A 14,332-nucleotide genomic window follows, 5' to 3' on the forward strand; every position below is an offset into this window, starting at 1 on the left:
ATGGATGGCTTATGATAAAGGACAGAGGCAGGTTGAAAGAAGACAAAATGAATATTTGATTTAATCTGAGCTCTTTCAGAATACCAATTCATTATGTGGGTGTGTGCACCTGCGCTGCCAGAATCTAATCTAAAGTGGATCTAGCCTGCTGCATTGGACATCACTTGGAGTATATGTATATAAACACAGACATATATATATGTATCTCCTCAAACACAAACCACAAACTGCATCAAGTGTCCTCTTGAAAGTCAAATCCAGGGGGCAAAAATGATTTTCATTTTAAGTCAGGGCCTATGAGAAGACAAGAAAATATAAAGAGAAGCAAGGTGGGCTACAATGGAAGAACTAATGGATCCATAGTTTTTGAATACGTGGTGATAACCTACCAATCACAAATAGTGACATCCTGATTTGGAGCCACTTCTAACAGGACTTGTGTTTAGCATTGACTTAATTATGCAATCTGCATTGATCCAAAGTAAAATATCGTAACTCTGGGTCATAGAGACACGGGTCACCGCAACACGCCAGTTTTCTGTTTGCGCCGCAGTGACCGCATGACAGCAAACAAACACACAAATGCAGTCTTACTGGGTAAGATCAGGACCAGAAAATTACTACTAAATTCTTTCTAGTCCACACATGCAGGGGAGTGGAACGGAGCGAGAGTGGGAAGAAAAAAGGTCTTGACAGGAAAGAGATGTAAGTCTCCAGTCTGCTGCTCCACATAAAGAAGCAGCAAATTGATCAATAATATATTGATTTTCTTAGTGAACTTTTCTTTCTTTGAGAATTTTATGCAAATGATTGCCTGGTAGCTTCATGCTTAACTACTGCTGTGTGAACGCATGCACGCATGTCTCTCTCAACCTGTTTTCCTTTTCAATCACACAATGCAGTAAGAGCTGTGCATTAAGGACTGTTGGTGACAATAAGTAGGATGAATAGCTGGCCTCACAAAAGCTGTGTTTAGGGTTTGCTGGGATTTTTAAAGATTTACTGTGTGTAAAATGTGCTTCACACCCTTTTCCTTAATATCACAATTATTTCAATTATGTTTAAACTTAGAAGACCCAAGCAGATGTCTAACAGCATCTTGATGACTGTGACTGTGCTCGTGAATTTTTCAAAGTTCAGTATTATTCTGGTAGTATCAACACGAACAGAAAAAAAGAACAAACTTAGTAAATACTTTTGGTTTCTACATTTTATATGACTTACAGTCACTAACTGCTTTGTTAGGTACACCTGTTTCAGCTGCTTGGAAATGCAACCAATCACATGGCAGCAACTCAGCACATTTAGGCATGTAGACACGGTCAAGACAACCTGCTGGAGTTCTGACTGAGCATCAGAATGGGGGAGAAAGGTCATTTAAGTAACTTTGAACGTGGCATGTTTGTTGGTGTCAGACAGGAAGGTCTGAGTATTTCAGAAACTGCTGTGTACTGGGATTTACCTACATGACCATCTGTCGTGTTTACAAATTATGGTCTAAAAAACTGAAAATATTCATTGAATGGATGGTGGGGTCAGAATTTGATATTAACAGCATGAAATCATGGATCCATCCTGCCTTCTACCAATGGTTCAGGGTGGTGGTGGTGTAATGGTTTTGGAAGACATTTTGTTGGCACACTTAGAGCTCCTTCACACCAGCTGAGCATAGTTTAAATCTCACAGCCTACCTCAGTGTTGTTGCTGACCATGTCCATCCTTTTATAACTACAGTTTACTCATCTTCTGTTGGCTGCTTCCAGCAGGATAACACACCATATCTCATATCCTTTCAAACTGGTTTCTTGGCCATGGCATTGAGTTCACTGTACTCAAGTGGCCTCCACAGTCACCAGATCTCAATCTAATAGAGAACCTTTGGGATTTGGTGAAACTGGAGATTACGATCTGCAGCATCTCTGTGATTCTGCCATGTTAATATGGACCAAAATCTCTGAGTAGTGTTTCCAGCATCTTGTTGAAATGAAGAGTTAAAGTAGTTCTGAATGCAAAAGGAGACTCAACCCGTTACCTAATATAGTGTCCAGTGAGTGTATTTGTCTTTTACTTTACTCTTATACTGCATAAATATATGAATCTACCACAAATGAAGCAAGTATCATGTTTAATATGAAAGAAGCAAAAGTCATAAATAAAGCATGTTGAAACCTTTTACAATTCGAGACATTATGATTATAATTCTTTTATTTTCTTTAAATGTCCATGTGCAGTGTATCGGATCATGATGCTGTAAAAACATTTACTACACTTTGAATGGTGTCAGTTTGCCATATTTGGAAGCAACCACGCAGACGTTCAGTGAGCTTAATGACTTTTAACGCGGCTCTCATATTAAGCACTGACAGCAGATGGTTAGAGGAACTATCACATTTTCCCAATTCCGCTGGGATTTTACCATCCTCGTGGCTCCAAAATGACAGATTTTAATGAAGATGATGATCACCCAACTTTCCCTCTTGCTACACGGACCACAAGGCTGTCATTTTGTTTTGAGTTGTAAATCTCATACCTACCAAACAAAGCAGCACACAGATGTTGCAAGCACTGGCAATTTGCCTAGTCCAGCTGCATTACAGCATGTTACCATGAAATCTGGTATATGGCAGGTCTGTTTTTACAAGTAAGCATGAAATACATGCTGCTGTTTATCTGGGTGTCTGTGTATTATGCAATATGTAGGAAATATTTTATCATGTGCAAGTCTGAAATGCTGACAGGCCTCCTTGGTCTGTTTTATCCTTTTATCTTCCAGCATGGTTAGACGGAACCTGGGTCAGTCCACTCGCTCCATCTATCTGGGACTGGCTTGTCTGTCCCTCAGTCTCCATGTCCTTCTGGCATTTTTTTGCCTTTCAGTCCTCCAGACTGCCTGTGTTTTTCCCACTTCTTCCTCTTCCTCCTCCATTCCCAGAACAGATACTCAACATCACGAGTCTGTCTCCCAGTCTCCTGCTTCTGATGCTGCCTCCTCAAACAAACTGCAGAGGCGCCCCCATGATGAAGTGCGTCACAAACCGACTGCAAACATGTTACACCATAAAGTCCGAGGCTCATTAAATGAGGTCGCTGAGAAGTCAAAGAAACTGATTGGAGTTGGAAAAATAATTCAGAAAGTCGATGGTCCTTCTAAGCTTGGGGCACTGTTCAAGCATCCGCTTTACAATCTGCCACAGCCAGAGCTGCAGCAAGATGATTGGCTAATGAGGCTGAAAACAGAAGAAGATGCAAAGGATACAGAAAGTCACGAAGAAGAGAACGAAGACATCTTCCCTGATGATAGTGAGTGGTGAGTAAAAAAGATGTCAAAAACACTTTAATAACATAGAAACATGAAGGGCTTTGAAAATAACCTGCCCTACGTTCTGCATCATTGTGAAGCTCCCCTAGAATAATTAACACTGGTTTCTAAAAGATTAGCTCTTCTTTAAGCTGCCCTAATTACAGTAGCCCGCTTTTCATTTGGTAACATTCAAAGGTTACTTTACTTTACTTTCTTTACTGATGTAGCTATGAAATATTAGTCCCATCCAGCAGACCTTTATGCTCATCAGCTAGCGACACCGTGCATGTCTTTAGTGTAAAATGACGATTTGATAGTAAATTAGATTTTTGTAGATCTGTAAATTTTGTAAACTAAATTAAAAAACAATATTCTGTTTTTCTAGCTAGATAGTCAAAACTAAACTGCTAATACAAACTGATTAAAAGTAAACAATTAATGTTTTAAAATCATGTGAAATAGAAAGTACATTTTCTTTCAGTTCTAAGGTTTTACACACAGGACACCATAAAAATAATCTGGTTCTTAGTGAGCTTAAAATGCAGTAAATACAACCTCAAACACCATGCCACATATGACACCATGTCATTATTTTTTAACAAAAAAATTAATTTACACTTGCTGCTACTTTAAGAATTAAGAGGGTAAATAGCAGCCCGGTGCTGCTACTTATCCTCTACCATCAAATGCATTTTATTAACTGGTCATCAGCAAGTTGAGGCGCCTCTATAAATGCAGAGGTTTGCAGGTCTGACGCAAAACATCAATGTAGGAAAGGTTGTAATGCTGGGTACTTCCAACCACTTTGCTGTCCATTATTCTACAGCGAGAAAGATTATTCACAAGTGGAAAACATTCAAAACAATCTTGTTAATTGACAAACGTCTTGACAATATAAGCCTCTACAAGCATCAGTTAGCTATTAAATGTTAAAGGTCATGATGAGAAAAAGAGTGAACAAGAATATCTTCTTTGAAAGGATTATCATGCAGCACAGCTTAGGTTTGCAAAGTTATAGCTGAACTAACTGCAAGACTTCTGGAACAACATCCTTTGGACAGACACAAGAGGAGATGTTTGGCTATAATGCACAACGCCATGTTTGGAGAAAACCAAACACAACATATCAGCATAAACTCCTCATACCAACTGTCAAGCATGGTGATGGAGGGGTGATAATTCTGGGCTTGTTTTGCAGTCTGTTTTGATCATGAACCCTTCTGTATACCAAAGTATTCAAGAGTCAAACATCAGGTTATCTGTCCAACAGCTAAAGCTTGGCTAAAACTGGGTCATGCAACAGGACAATGATCCCAAGCACAAATTACTTAAAGTTATTACAGCTGAAGGTGATTCTCGAGGCTGTTAATGAATAATCACATGGTTTAATGCAGGGGTGTCAAACTCAAATACACAGTGGGCCAAAATTCAAAACTGGAACAAAGTCACGGGCTAACATTAATATTTATTGGAAAAAAAATCTTCCTCTAGATATAAGAATGAATCTTTTCTTATGGACTCAAACAAGTTTTGCTGAAAAACTGAATATGGAACAAGCAAAGCTTAATACTAAACAATATATATATTAGCTGTATAATACCAGTAGGCCAGCTCTAATAATAATTTGGTATGGCTTCGCGGGCCAAATGTAATTAGGCTGCGGGCCAAATTTGGCCCGCGGGCCAGAGTTTGACACCTATGGTGTGTCGCATGATGTTGTTGTTAATGTCAAGTTTAAATAGTTGTAGAACCTGGTAAGGAATTCATGTTTATTCAATAAATCCTGATATGTAAAACCTTAGAATTGAAAGAGGATGTACTTTTCTATTTCACATGATTTTGTTCTATAAGCATGTTAGCATACCGTGGGTATATAGTTTCACTCTGCCACAGAAACATGACTGTCTTTAAATTGGAATAGACTATACAACAAATTACTTTTGAAACACACTTTCATGCTTAGAAATAACTATTAAAGGAATGCAGCATCCCATTATTTCCTCGCCATGAGGCTTGTGTCACTTCATGCTGCCAAATGAATATTATGCAATGGAAGCTCTTTTTTTTTATATCACTGTGTTGCTCAACTTTCCACAGAATTGGTGTGTTTAGACTTTTAACTTATTTTAAAACTGCAGTTTGTTTCATATCTGAATTTCTGTTCATGACTAAACAGTTCTGCAGGTGTTATAGTATTATGTCTACATACTCTCCTGAAGGCAAAGCAACAGTCACGAGGAAGGCTATGACAAAGTCACATGGACAACTGATGTGGAGACCCACCCTCCCTGGCTGCGGTTCCACCTGGGCATCTCTCGCTGGGAGCTGTACAACAGGAAAGACCCCAACCTAGCTCAGCTGACTCACTATTTGGCAACACAGCGTATCCTTGGCTCAGGTGAGCACATAAGGGAGGTAGGCAGGGTTAAAAGGCCAAAGAGACTGGAAGGAAAGAACAAGGCCTGGGAAATGTGCCAGAAAAATCAGAGGAAGGGGGGCAGGTACAATTTTCTTAATGAACCTCCTTTTTATCTTGCTACTCCCACAAACTACATCCTGAAATGAGACTTAGGTTGTTTTGCAATGCCACGATGAGGACAGTCAATTAGGAAACCTGCTCAGGCCATAGTCCTTCATAAATATTCTGCCAAAACATCCGTCTGTAATCTGTACTGCTTTTAGGGTGACCAAAAGAGGGACTTCTAAGGACTGCATAGTTTGATACAGCAAGTTTTCTTTACTTAAAAAATGAGCTTTTCATTACCTTGCGTTTTGAACTTGTGGTAAATTCTTCTTTATGTTCATTTGGATTCCTCTTAGCAGCTACAAAGTCACAACCCTGCTGCTTTCTCATTTTAACTGATCCGTTATTACAAACAAGCTAATCTGTAAGAGAGCCGTAGGCAAGACTGAGTATTCACTGAGTGAATAGAATAAAGTGTGCCAAAGCTCATATTTACAGCAGTGAGCATTGTCTTTGGGGAAACAAGACACATATATGGGATGATAAAGGCACAAACTGATGTATGCAAATAAAACGACAAAACACATTTAGAGAGAATGAAAGCGCAAACCCAGGAGGATTAGGTATACTGTTATATAACTCACAACTCCTTGTGGACACAAAGTGAGAGGATGAGGAAGGTGGATGTGTGAAGGTATATAGATTTCTTACAGCCCCCAGAAGAACTGCATACATGCTCTGGAACAAACAAACTATGGAATAACATGCAAGTAGAATTAAAAACAGAAGGCCAGTGTATAGAAGCTATTCAGATATTCAGACATCTCAACCTGTCAGTATAGGTTTCCTATACACCACAGATTATGGTCAAAAGTTTATACCCAATCAACATGACCATAAACGTCATGGTAATTTGGGGTTTTTAATGACTTCTTTCAACTATTCTTTTTCCAGGGTCTAATATTTGTACAGCATACATCTTTAATAACTTTAAAAAACAAGAATTTGAATTTAATTAGGATTTCAAATATAAAATTATACATGCAGTACAGGCTCGGAGTTGTGTATACACCCTCACTGTTTGGTTAAATGTCCCTTCCTGACTTGTACCTCAACCAGAAGCTTTTGTCAGTGATCAACAAACTTCTGGCATAAATCTGGCTGGATATTTGACCACTTTCTCAGCAGGATTGGTGGAGGTGGTTTCATTTAAATTGGTTGGTTTCCTGGCATGGACCAGGCTTTTAAACATAGTCCACAAATTTTCAATAGAGTTGAGATCAGGGCTTTAAGAAAGCCATTCCATGTGTGTTTGGGATCACTGTCATGTTGGAACACCCAGTTGTGTCCAAGTTTCAACCATCAGACGTTGATTTAAGTTGAAGCTGAAGATTTTGGAGGTAGTCCTTCATGATTCTGTCCACTAAAATGCCCCAAAGCTTGATGCTACCACCACCATGCTTGATAATTGCTACAGTGGCCTTATGTTTGAAAGCCTCAAATTTACTCCTCCAAACACACCTCTTTTACAGCCAAGTAATCGACTATTTCTTGAGATGATAAAACTGGACAATTTCCAAACAGCTTTGCCATTGTCTTAGTAAGGACTCATACATGACTACAAAAACTAATTTAGGGAAATCTTTTTTCTGTTTTGTGTGTCTGAAAGTAAAATAAATCACTGAATATATCAGATTTATAAGCCACCACATATTGGTCTTAGTATCAGTCTTGAAAATCCTTTATCGATATAACTGTGGTTTCCCTGTTGATGCTTCGTGTATTTTCTTTTCAATTTCACTTGCTGTTTATTGGCTTTAGACATCAAACCCAAAACAGATAATGGATTAAAACCTTTTTCATATCATTAGCGGGGTATACACTGCATGCTGAAAAATGATGCTAAAAAGGGACTAGCATGTTCAAATATGAAACCAAGCATCATTAAACTTGGGAGGGACCAACAGGATCTTTGTGTGTGTGTGGCTGTATGATGCACCGCCTCACATATAGCAAAATGCACTGTGGATTGCTGTCTTAATTTTATTACAAACGAGAAGCAGAATTGAGATACAGTATGTAGATATTCAGACATTCATAAAAACAAAACAGCAAACTGTGCAGCTCACATGTACATGAGAGACATAGACTGTTATATTCTCTCGCATGCTTCTCCATAAATGTAACTGCAGGCATTCAGACTTGTGCCACTTTAAAAGAGATGTTTTTAGATCCTACCTACTATTAATATCTGTTGAGAAACTCTTAGACAAATGGAAAGGGTGCATAACCGAACAAGGCTATAAAATCACATGCAAGCTGGCCCACCACTATGCACAAGTGCCTACATAAAGACTGGATGTACATGTACTATCCATAAGCAAAAAATATAAGCATAAAATATTCATGCACCTTCCTTTGCATCAACATATGCTTATGTCTACATGTTCATTTTGTGGTTGGTTCTCTTAGACAGGCAAACCCATGCTCAGCATGCTGCAGAATGAATAATGCATTGAGATTTGTGTTATATGGTGCAGATTAAGCACTAATCTCGGCTACAGGCTAATTTTCTCACTGTGTCATCCCTTTTCCCCCACATTTAGCTCTCATTCCTGCATGTACCTATATCTTGTGTAAATTTGGGTACATATTCAGAATCAGAAATACGAATTATGGATCAAAATGTGGCACAGCTTGGTTTATATTAACAATTTCTTTCTATTCATTTACAGGATTTGCTCACAGAGCCGTGGTCTGCAGCAAATAAAAGCTGTTTCTTTTTCTGAAACCTTGATTTGAACTAGTTCACTTGAAAGAGAATAAACACATGCTTCACATTGCCCAGTTGTCTGAAGTGTGGATAAAGTGGGTCAGGTTTGATGGGATGAAAGAATGGGGGAGAAAAAAAAATCTAAACCATCCGATGCAGACCTCTGTGAAGGTAAAACGGGGTGACGTTACTGGCAAAGCATGTAAATGATACTCTAATCTGCTTGTTTAGAAGCAGCAGGGAATATTTTAAGGTATCATAAATATGCAAAGGCTTTACAAGAATAACATAAGCATTAGTATTAAAAATAATGATGCATAATATTGGGCCTCAGCACTAAGATAAATCGATTTTATACATGTTTTGTTGGAGTAATGCTCAAAATGGAGGTGGCAGTTGGTGCTCTGACTATAAAACAGGCCACCATGTGGAGGAACTGATGTAATGCACTGCAGTGAATCTAAATTGTATGCATCTCTGTGATGCGTTTCTTATCAGTGGCTGATCAATATGATAAAGAGTGCTTGTGTAAGCAATGATGTGCCTTTGTATTATTGCTGTGCTCCCGATATCTACCCTCTTTGTATCTTTTAGTTCAAAAGAAAGGAGGCACCCAACTGAAACTGCTCATATCGTTCCCAAATTATGGACAAGCTCTGCTCAAACCCATGAAGTAAGACACCGGTGCAATGCAGCGATCTGAGAAACATTCATCCTGTTGTGTTTTGTGATGCTGACTAGTAAATGACAAGATGCGCTTACAGCAGCATGTTTATGTGCTCGCTTTTGTTTGTTGCACAGGCAAACCAGACATGCAGAGACTGATGTAAACCTCTTTTACTTCTCTGACTTTGAAAGACACAACGCCGAGATCGCTGCCTTTCACCTTGACAGGTACGCGTCATTACACATCCGATCGGCAGGTAGCAGGCGTCCTTGAGGGCAGGCGCACAACAGGTGACACTTCAGGCACTTGAGTATTTTGTTCATGAAGATGTCGCAGAGTGTAGAAGTGTGAAAAGGTTTTAATAGCAGTCAGTGGTAGCTGAAGAATAAAACCTGACCAAGTGTTTCATTCTTGCACTTTGCTGGATAAGTAAAGAGAAAAAGCAGCACTTCTTCTGTGGTTACTAACCCCGCTGTCGTGCCCTTGAGCAAGGTCTTGATCCTGGTGTACATGTGGAGTTTCCAGGAGGTCAGAGGATCGTAGCACTGGGCAGCTTTCTGGTGTGACAGTGCAATGCATGAATATGATGATGGTGTTCCAGTAAACAGGACGTTAATGCTGCACACAAATAAAGATTAAAAAAAGAAAACACTTCCTGTGCTCTTGTTGACACATTGTGTTCCCTTTTTAAATGTATTTTCTTTGTACACGCTCCATCTCTTCATCTCGCTCTGTATCTTCCTCCTTCTCAGATTGCTGGGCTTTAACAGAATCCCTCCAGTGGTTGGACGGCTCATCAATGTTACCACAGAGATCAAAGAGATTACCACCGACCGCAGGCTGTCTAAGACCTTCTTCACTTCCCCTGGTATGTGTGCAGGTGCATGTGGGTAAGTGTTGGCTCATGCCAGCACTCAGTTTATTTAACAAAAACTAACTATTGGACTGAATTCTGCTAAAATCTTCATTTTTAATATATGGCTGTCTCTCTAGCTGGGAACGTGTGTTTCTATGGGCAGTGTGAATACTACTGCTCAGTGGAGCACCCGGTGTGCGGTCAGCCACATATGCTGGAGGTTTCCCTGGCTACCATGCTGCCTGACCTCACCATTGCCCCTCGCAGGTCCTGGAGGTCCCCATGGAGGCGATCTTACAGCCGCACCAAGCTTGCACAGTGGGTTCACTGATCATACCTCAGTCTGACTAACATACAGAATGTAGTTTAATACAACTGAACAGAGTACATGTTTAGAAACGTCCTAACTGTGAGTGGGAAACTGCCTGAATGGAATTATATATTTAGTGATATTAGGTTAATTGGTGATTGTAAATTGTCCATAGCTGTGACTGTGAGAAAGGCTGTCTGTCTCTCTGTGGGTTTACACCACCTCTCACCTTATTGCAGTCCCCCCACGACCCTGAATTGTGTAAGTGGGGATGGATGGATGGACTGATGACATTATATTGAGTGGCCTGTTTTGAAAGAAGACTTTTAGGAGTCTAGGAGTTTCGTTGGATGTCGTCTGTTAATGGTTTTTCTTTTTAAAGGTAAAAATATTGGAATGCTTTGTTAATGAGTCACTTCTAATGATCACAGTGTCTTTCTTTTAAACAATCTGAACCCCAGCTCAATAGAAGGATGATTACTAACCCTGTAGTAATATTGCTTACAATCTAATACAGCCAGTACAAGATAATAGAAACAGTTCCTGCGTGTATTTTAGGTATTAGTAAAATACTGTCTATTAAGCAGCTCTGATGGAACTTTTGATAAGTGTGTGCATAGAGTGTAAATAAAGATCTAGATTTAGACCAGGGGTGTGAAACATAAGGCCCTTGGGCCAGAACTGGCCCTGCAAACATTTTGGACTTTTAATGGTATTTTCATAAATTTTATAGCTTGTCCTGCTGATAAACATCTCATACTACAAAAATAATGTAACAGATAAAAAAGTTAAGAAACATGAGAAGAAAGTTACTGTTTTTTCACTATTGCTATAGAATTTTTTTTTCCAATGTAACCACATTAAAAAACAAAAATAAAAGTAAAAAAAAAAATTGACATTTTCTGTTAATTAACAAATCTGTCCACTTTATAATTACAGGACAGTCTGGCCGATTAGTTACCAGAATGTTGTTGAATTTTACACTTTTTTTTTTTTTTTACAATTTCGGCCCAAAGAGTTGTGCTGACTTGTTTCTTTCATTAACGGCAGCAGCAGCATTTCTTTATCACGTAGAAATACTGAGACATTGCACTTCTTTTTCTTATATTGAGATGTCTCAGGGATTAAATGTGCAGTTAAGCTACTTTGCACTGGGGAGTTTCACTGGTCCAGCTTACTTAAGATCAAAGTGGGCTGTATGTGGCCCATGATGTTAAACGAGTTTGACGTTCCTGGTCTAAAGCGTTTAGAGAATCGTGGGTGTTTGCCGCCCTCTAGTGGTATCTGTAAAGACTTGCAAGATGTAAACAATCTTAAAACAAATAGGCACTATATCCAGAATCTGCATTCTTTTTAATGATAAAGTTTTGAATTCAAACATCTGAGTTAACCTAAACTACAAAATGAGGTGACAGCAAAGGTGAACTGCACTAACTCGAACCCCAAAAGCAGAAAAATGTGAAGGGAAGCAATAAAAACTGTTAACAGGGAGGCCATGATCTGTTTTCCTTTGTCTGTCTGAGTGTCTCTGTTCTTTTGTTCCCAGGTGGGAAAAAGACCCAGCTTACTGTGATACAGTGAAGCAGACACCTCCTTACAATCAAGGAACCAGACTGGTGGATCTCATAGATATGGCTGTCCTGGACTTCCTCATGAGTCAGTTAGGCCCATTTGTTTGTTGGTTGATAGGAGTCACTCATCTGTATAATGCTCCTTATTTTCTTTTTTTCCTAAGGAATTTTAACAAACTGAATCAGTAAAGTAGCAGTGTGATGCTCCCTACAGTTGCATTAAGAGCTTTTTAAAGAATATTTTTAACAGTGTCATGAACCTTAAATGATATTTGATTGTTTTCCATCTGAAGGCAACATGGACAGACATCACTATGAGACGTTTGAGCAATTTGGCAACAACACTTTTCTTCTGCACCTTGATAATGGACGGGCGTGAGTACCAAAACTTTGATCCTTCTTATCTCGTGTTACACTTGATTTCTTCCTCAGGTGTCAGGTTAGTTTTTCGTCATTAAATGTTTTTGATCCTGTTTTTTGTTTTTTTAGGTTTGGGCGTCACTCTCAAGATGAGCCATCCATTCTAGCTCCATTGCAGCAGTGTTGCAGGTAAAACAAGAAAAAAGATGTGTGCTTACTGATCTGTGCGCTGAAAAATGATGGACGGGGGGACAGGTGTAAGAAAAGAGTCAGTGTCAAGTTTTCAAATGTGTATAAACCCACAAGGTGTGATAGAAATTCTCAACTCTAGCGAAGAAGTGCATCAAATTAGTAACATTTCTGCATTAAGATATCTAAAAACAACTAAGCTAATGCCACTTGTTGCCTGATGGATTTATATTATCCTCACATCACACCATTCTCATGATCTCGATACCTCAGAAACAGCTTGAGCGACTATTTTCAAATTTAAGATGACATGATTGGATTTTGGTCCCCAAAGGTAAAGTTATTATGAGTCAACCTCTCATACGTCAAATTCTCATCAATCTAATATGTCCTTTACGCCTCAGCTTAAGGAAATTCTTCAAGCCTGTAACGTCACAAAATGTGCCTCATGAATGTTTAATAGAAGAAGATGACAATGCAGAGGTCAAAGGTCACTTTGGCATGATGAGATTATGCTAAAACGTATTTTCTGGCCACAAGATATCATGCAGTGGAAGAGTATTGTGTAATGAAACTATGGGCTGCTAATGTTGGAGACCCACCTTGAAATGAAAGCAGGTGTACAGCACTCAGAGGCTGCGAGCTTAAAGCAGCAGCTTCTGTTTCTGAGGCTTTGTCTGCTGTTATGGCTGTGACTTTAGTTGCCAAACATACGTACACCCTATATTTGTATTAAATTCCTACAAGGCCTTTAAGATGTGATATTCATGGTAAAATCTCATAGTTGTTTATGGCATTTCCCAAGCTGTTTTATACAGAAATACTACAACAACATTCAAAAAACTCATAAAGGAATTTTAATGTGATTGCTTTGACCACAGTAATAATGTTAGCTGCTGTAGCTCTATGGGTAATCAAGCTATTAAATGGTAAGTGGGCAATTAACATTACATTAGCAAGTGTTCATTCTATCTAGTTTGTTAGAATACATTTACATAATCTCAGTGTAACACGGCTAAAAGGTTAAAACAACATATTGTTTGGGAACAGGATTTGTACCTGAGTCAGCAGAGGTGTAAATAATATTACATGATCCCACAACATAGCATCAAACTACTTCTTTTATTAATAAATTATCAAAAGACGACCAAAGGTGGAAACGATATGGTGCATATGGTTAAAAGATTTTAAAATTACATGCTTTAGTTTAAATATATTTCTTTCCCAGTTTCTTTTTTCCTTTTCCAAAATCTTCTCGATCCCCTTACACGACTTATCTCCACAGGATCCGTCGCTCCACCTTCCTCCGCTTGCGTCTGCTGTCTCTTCCTGATTTCCGACTGAGCGACATCATGCGGGAATCGCTGACTCAGGATCCTTTGTCACGAGTGGCCCCTCTCCTCTCAGAACCACATCTGTCCGCGTTGGACCGGCGCCTTGCAAAAGTTCTGCAAGTAGTGCAGACGTGTCAGGAAAAGCATGATGACGTCATTTACAATGACATAGAGGGACACGATCAAGGACCACGATCAGCTGTTACAGCCTGACTGAATATAGAAAAACATTCAATTACACCTGACATATAGATTATTGTCCCACTGTTACCTTACCAATACTCTTTTTCATATTTTTGACAAACTACAACAAAACATCAAACCAACAAACATATGCAAAAATACAAATACACAAATCAAAATGTTCAAATTTACATGAAAAAAACAAAACAAAACATGCAGCAAACTACACACTTGATGTTTACTTAAAGTTTTTTTTTTAAAATATCTATGTCTTTTACAAAGTTTTAAATAAAGGAGTCCTCAAACCATCTCATTGTAGACACT

At 38.9% G+C, this 14,332-nt stretch overlaps 1 protein-coding gene across 1 annotated transcript; it reads left to right on the forward strand.

The window, feature by feature from the left end:
- Positions 1-2,606: 2,606 nt before the first annotated feature.
- LOC308410740 (extracellular serine/threonine protein kinase FAM20C-like) lies at positions 2,607-14,057 on the forward strand (the record flags this gene model as incomplete). The annotated part of the gene is made up of 11 exons (XM_080904314.1): positions 2,607-2,641; positions 2,774-3,307; positions 5,521-5,699; positions 9,133-9,211; positions 9,340-9,432; positions 9,958-10,073; positions 10,199-10,379; positions 11,918-12,027; positions 12,236-12,317; positions 12,432-12,491; positions 13,777-14,057. The coding sequence occupies 11 exons, from the start codon at positions 2,607-2,609 to the stop codon at positions 14,036-14,038; spliced, it is 1,731 nt and encodes a 576-aa protein (XP_080760440.1). The 3' UTR covers positions 14,039-14,057.
- Positions 14,058-14,332: the final 275 nt, after the last annotated feature.

This window comes from Rhamphochromis sp. 'chilingali' (genome assembly GCF_963969265.1).
Source record: "Rhamphochromis sp. 'chilingali' genome assembly, chromosome: 15".
Taxonomy (NCBI): Eukaryota; Metazoa; Chordata; class Actinopteri; order Cichliformes; family Cichlidae; genus Rhamphochromis; species Rhamphochromis sp. 'chilingali'.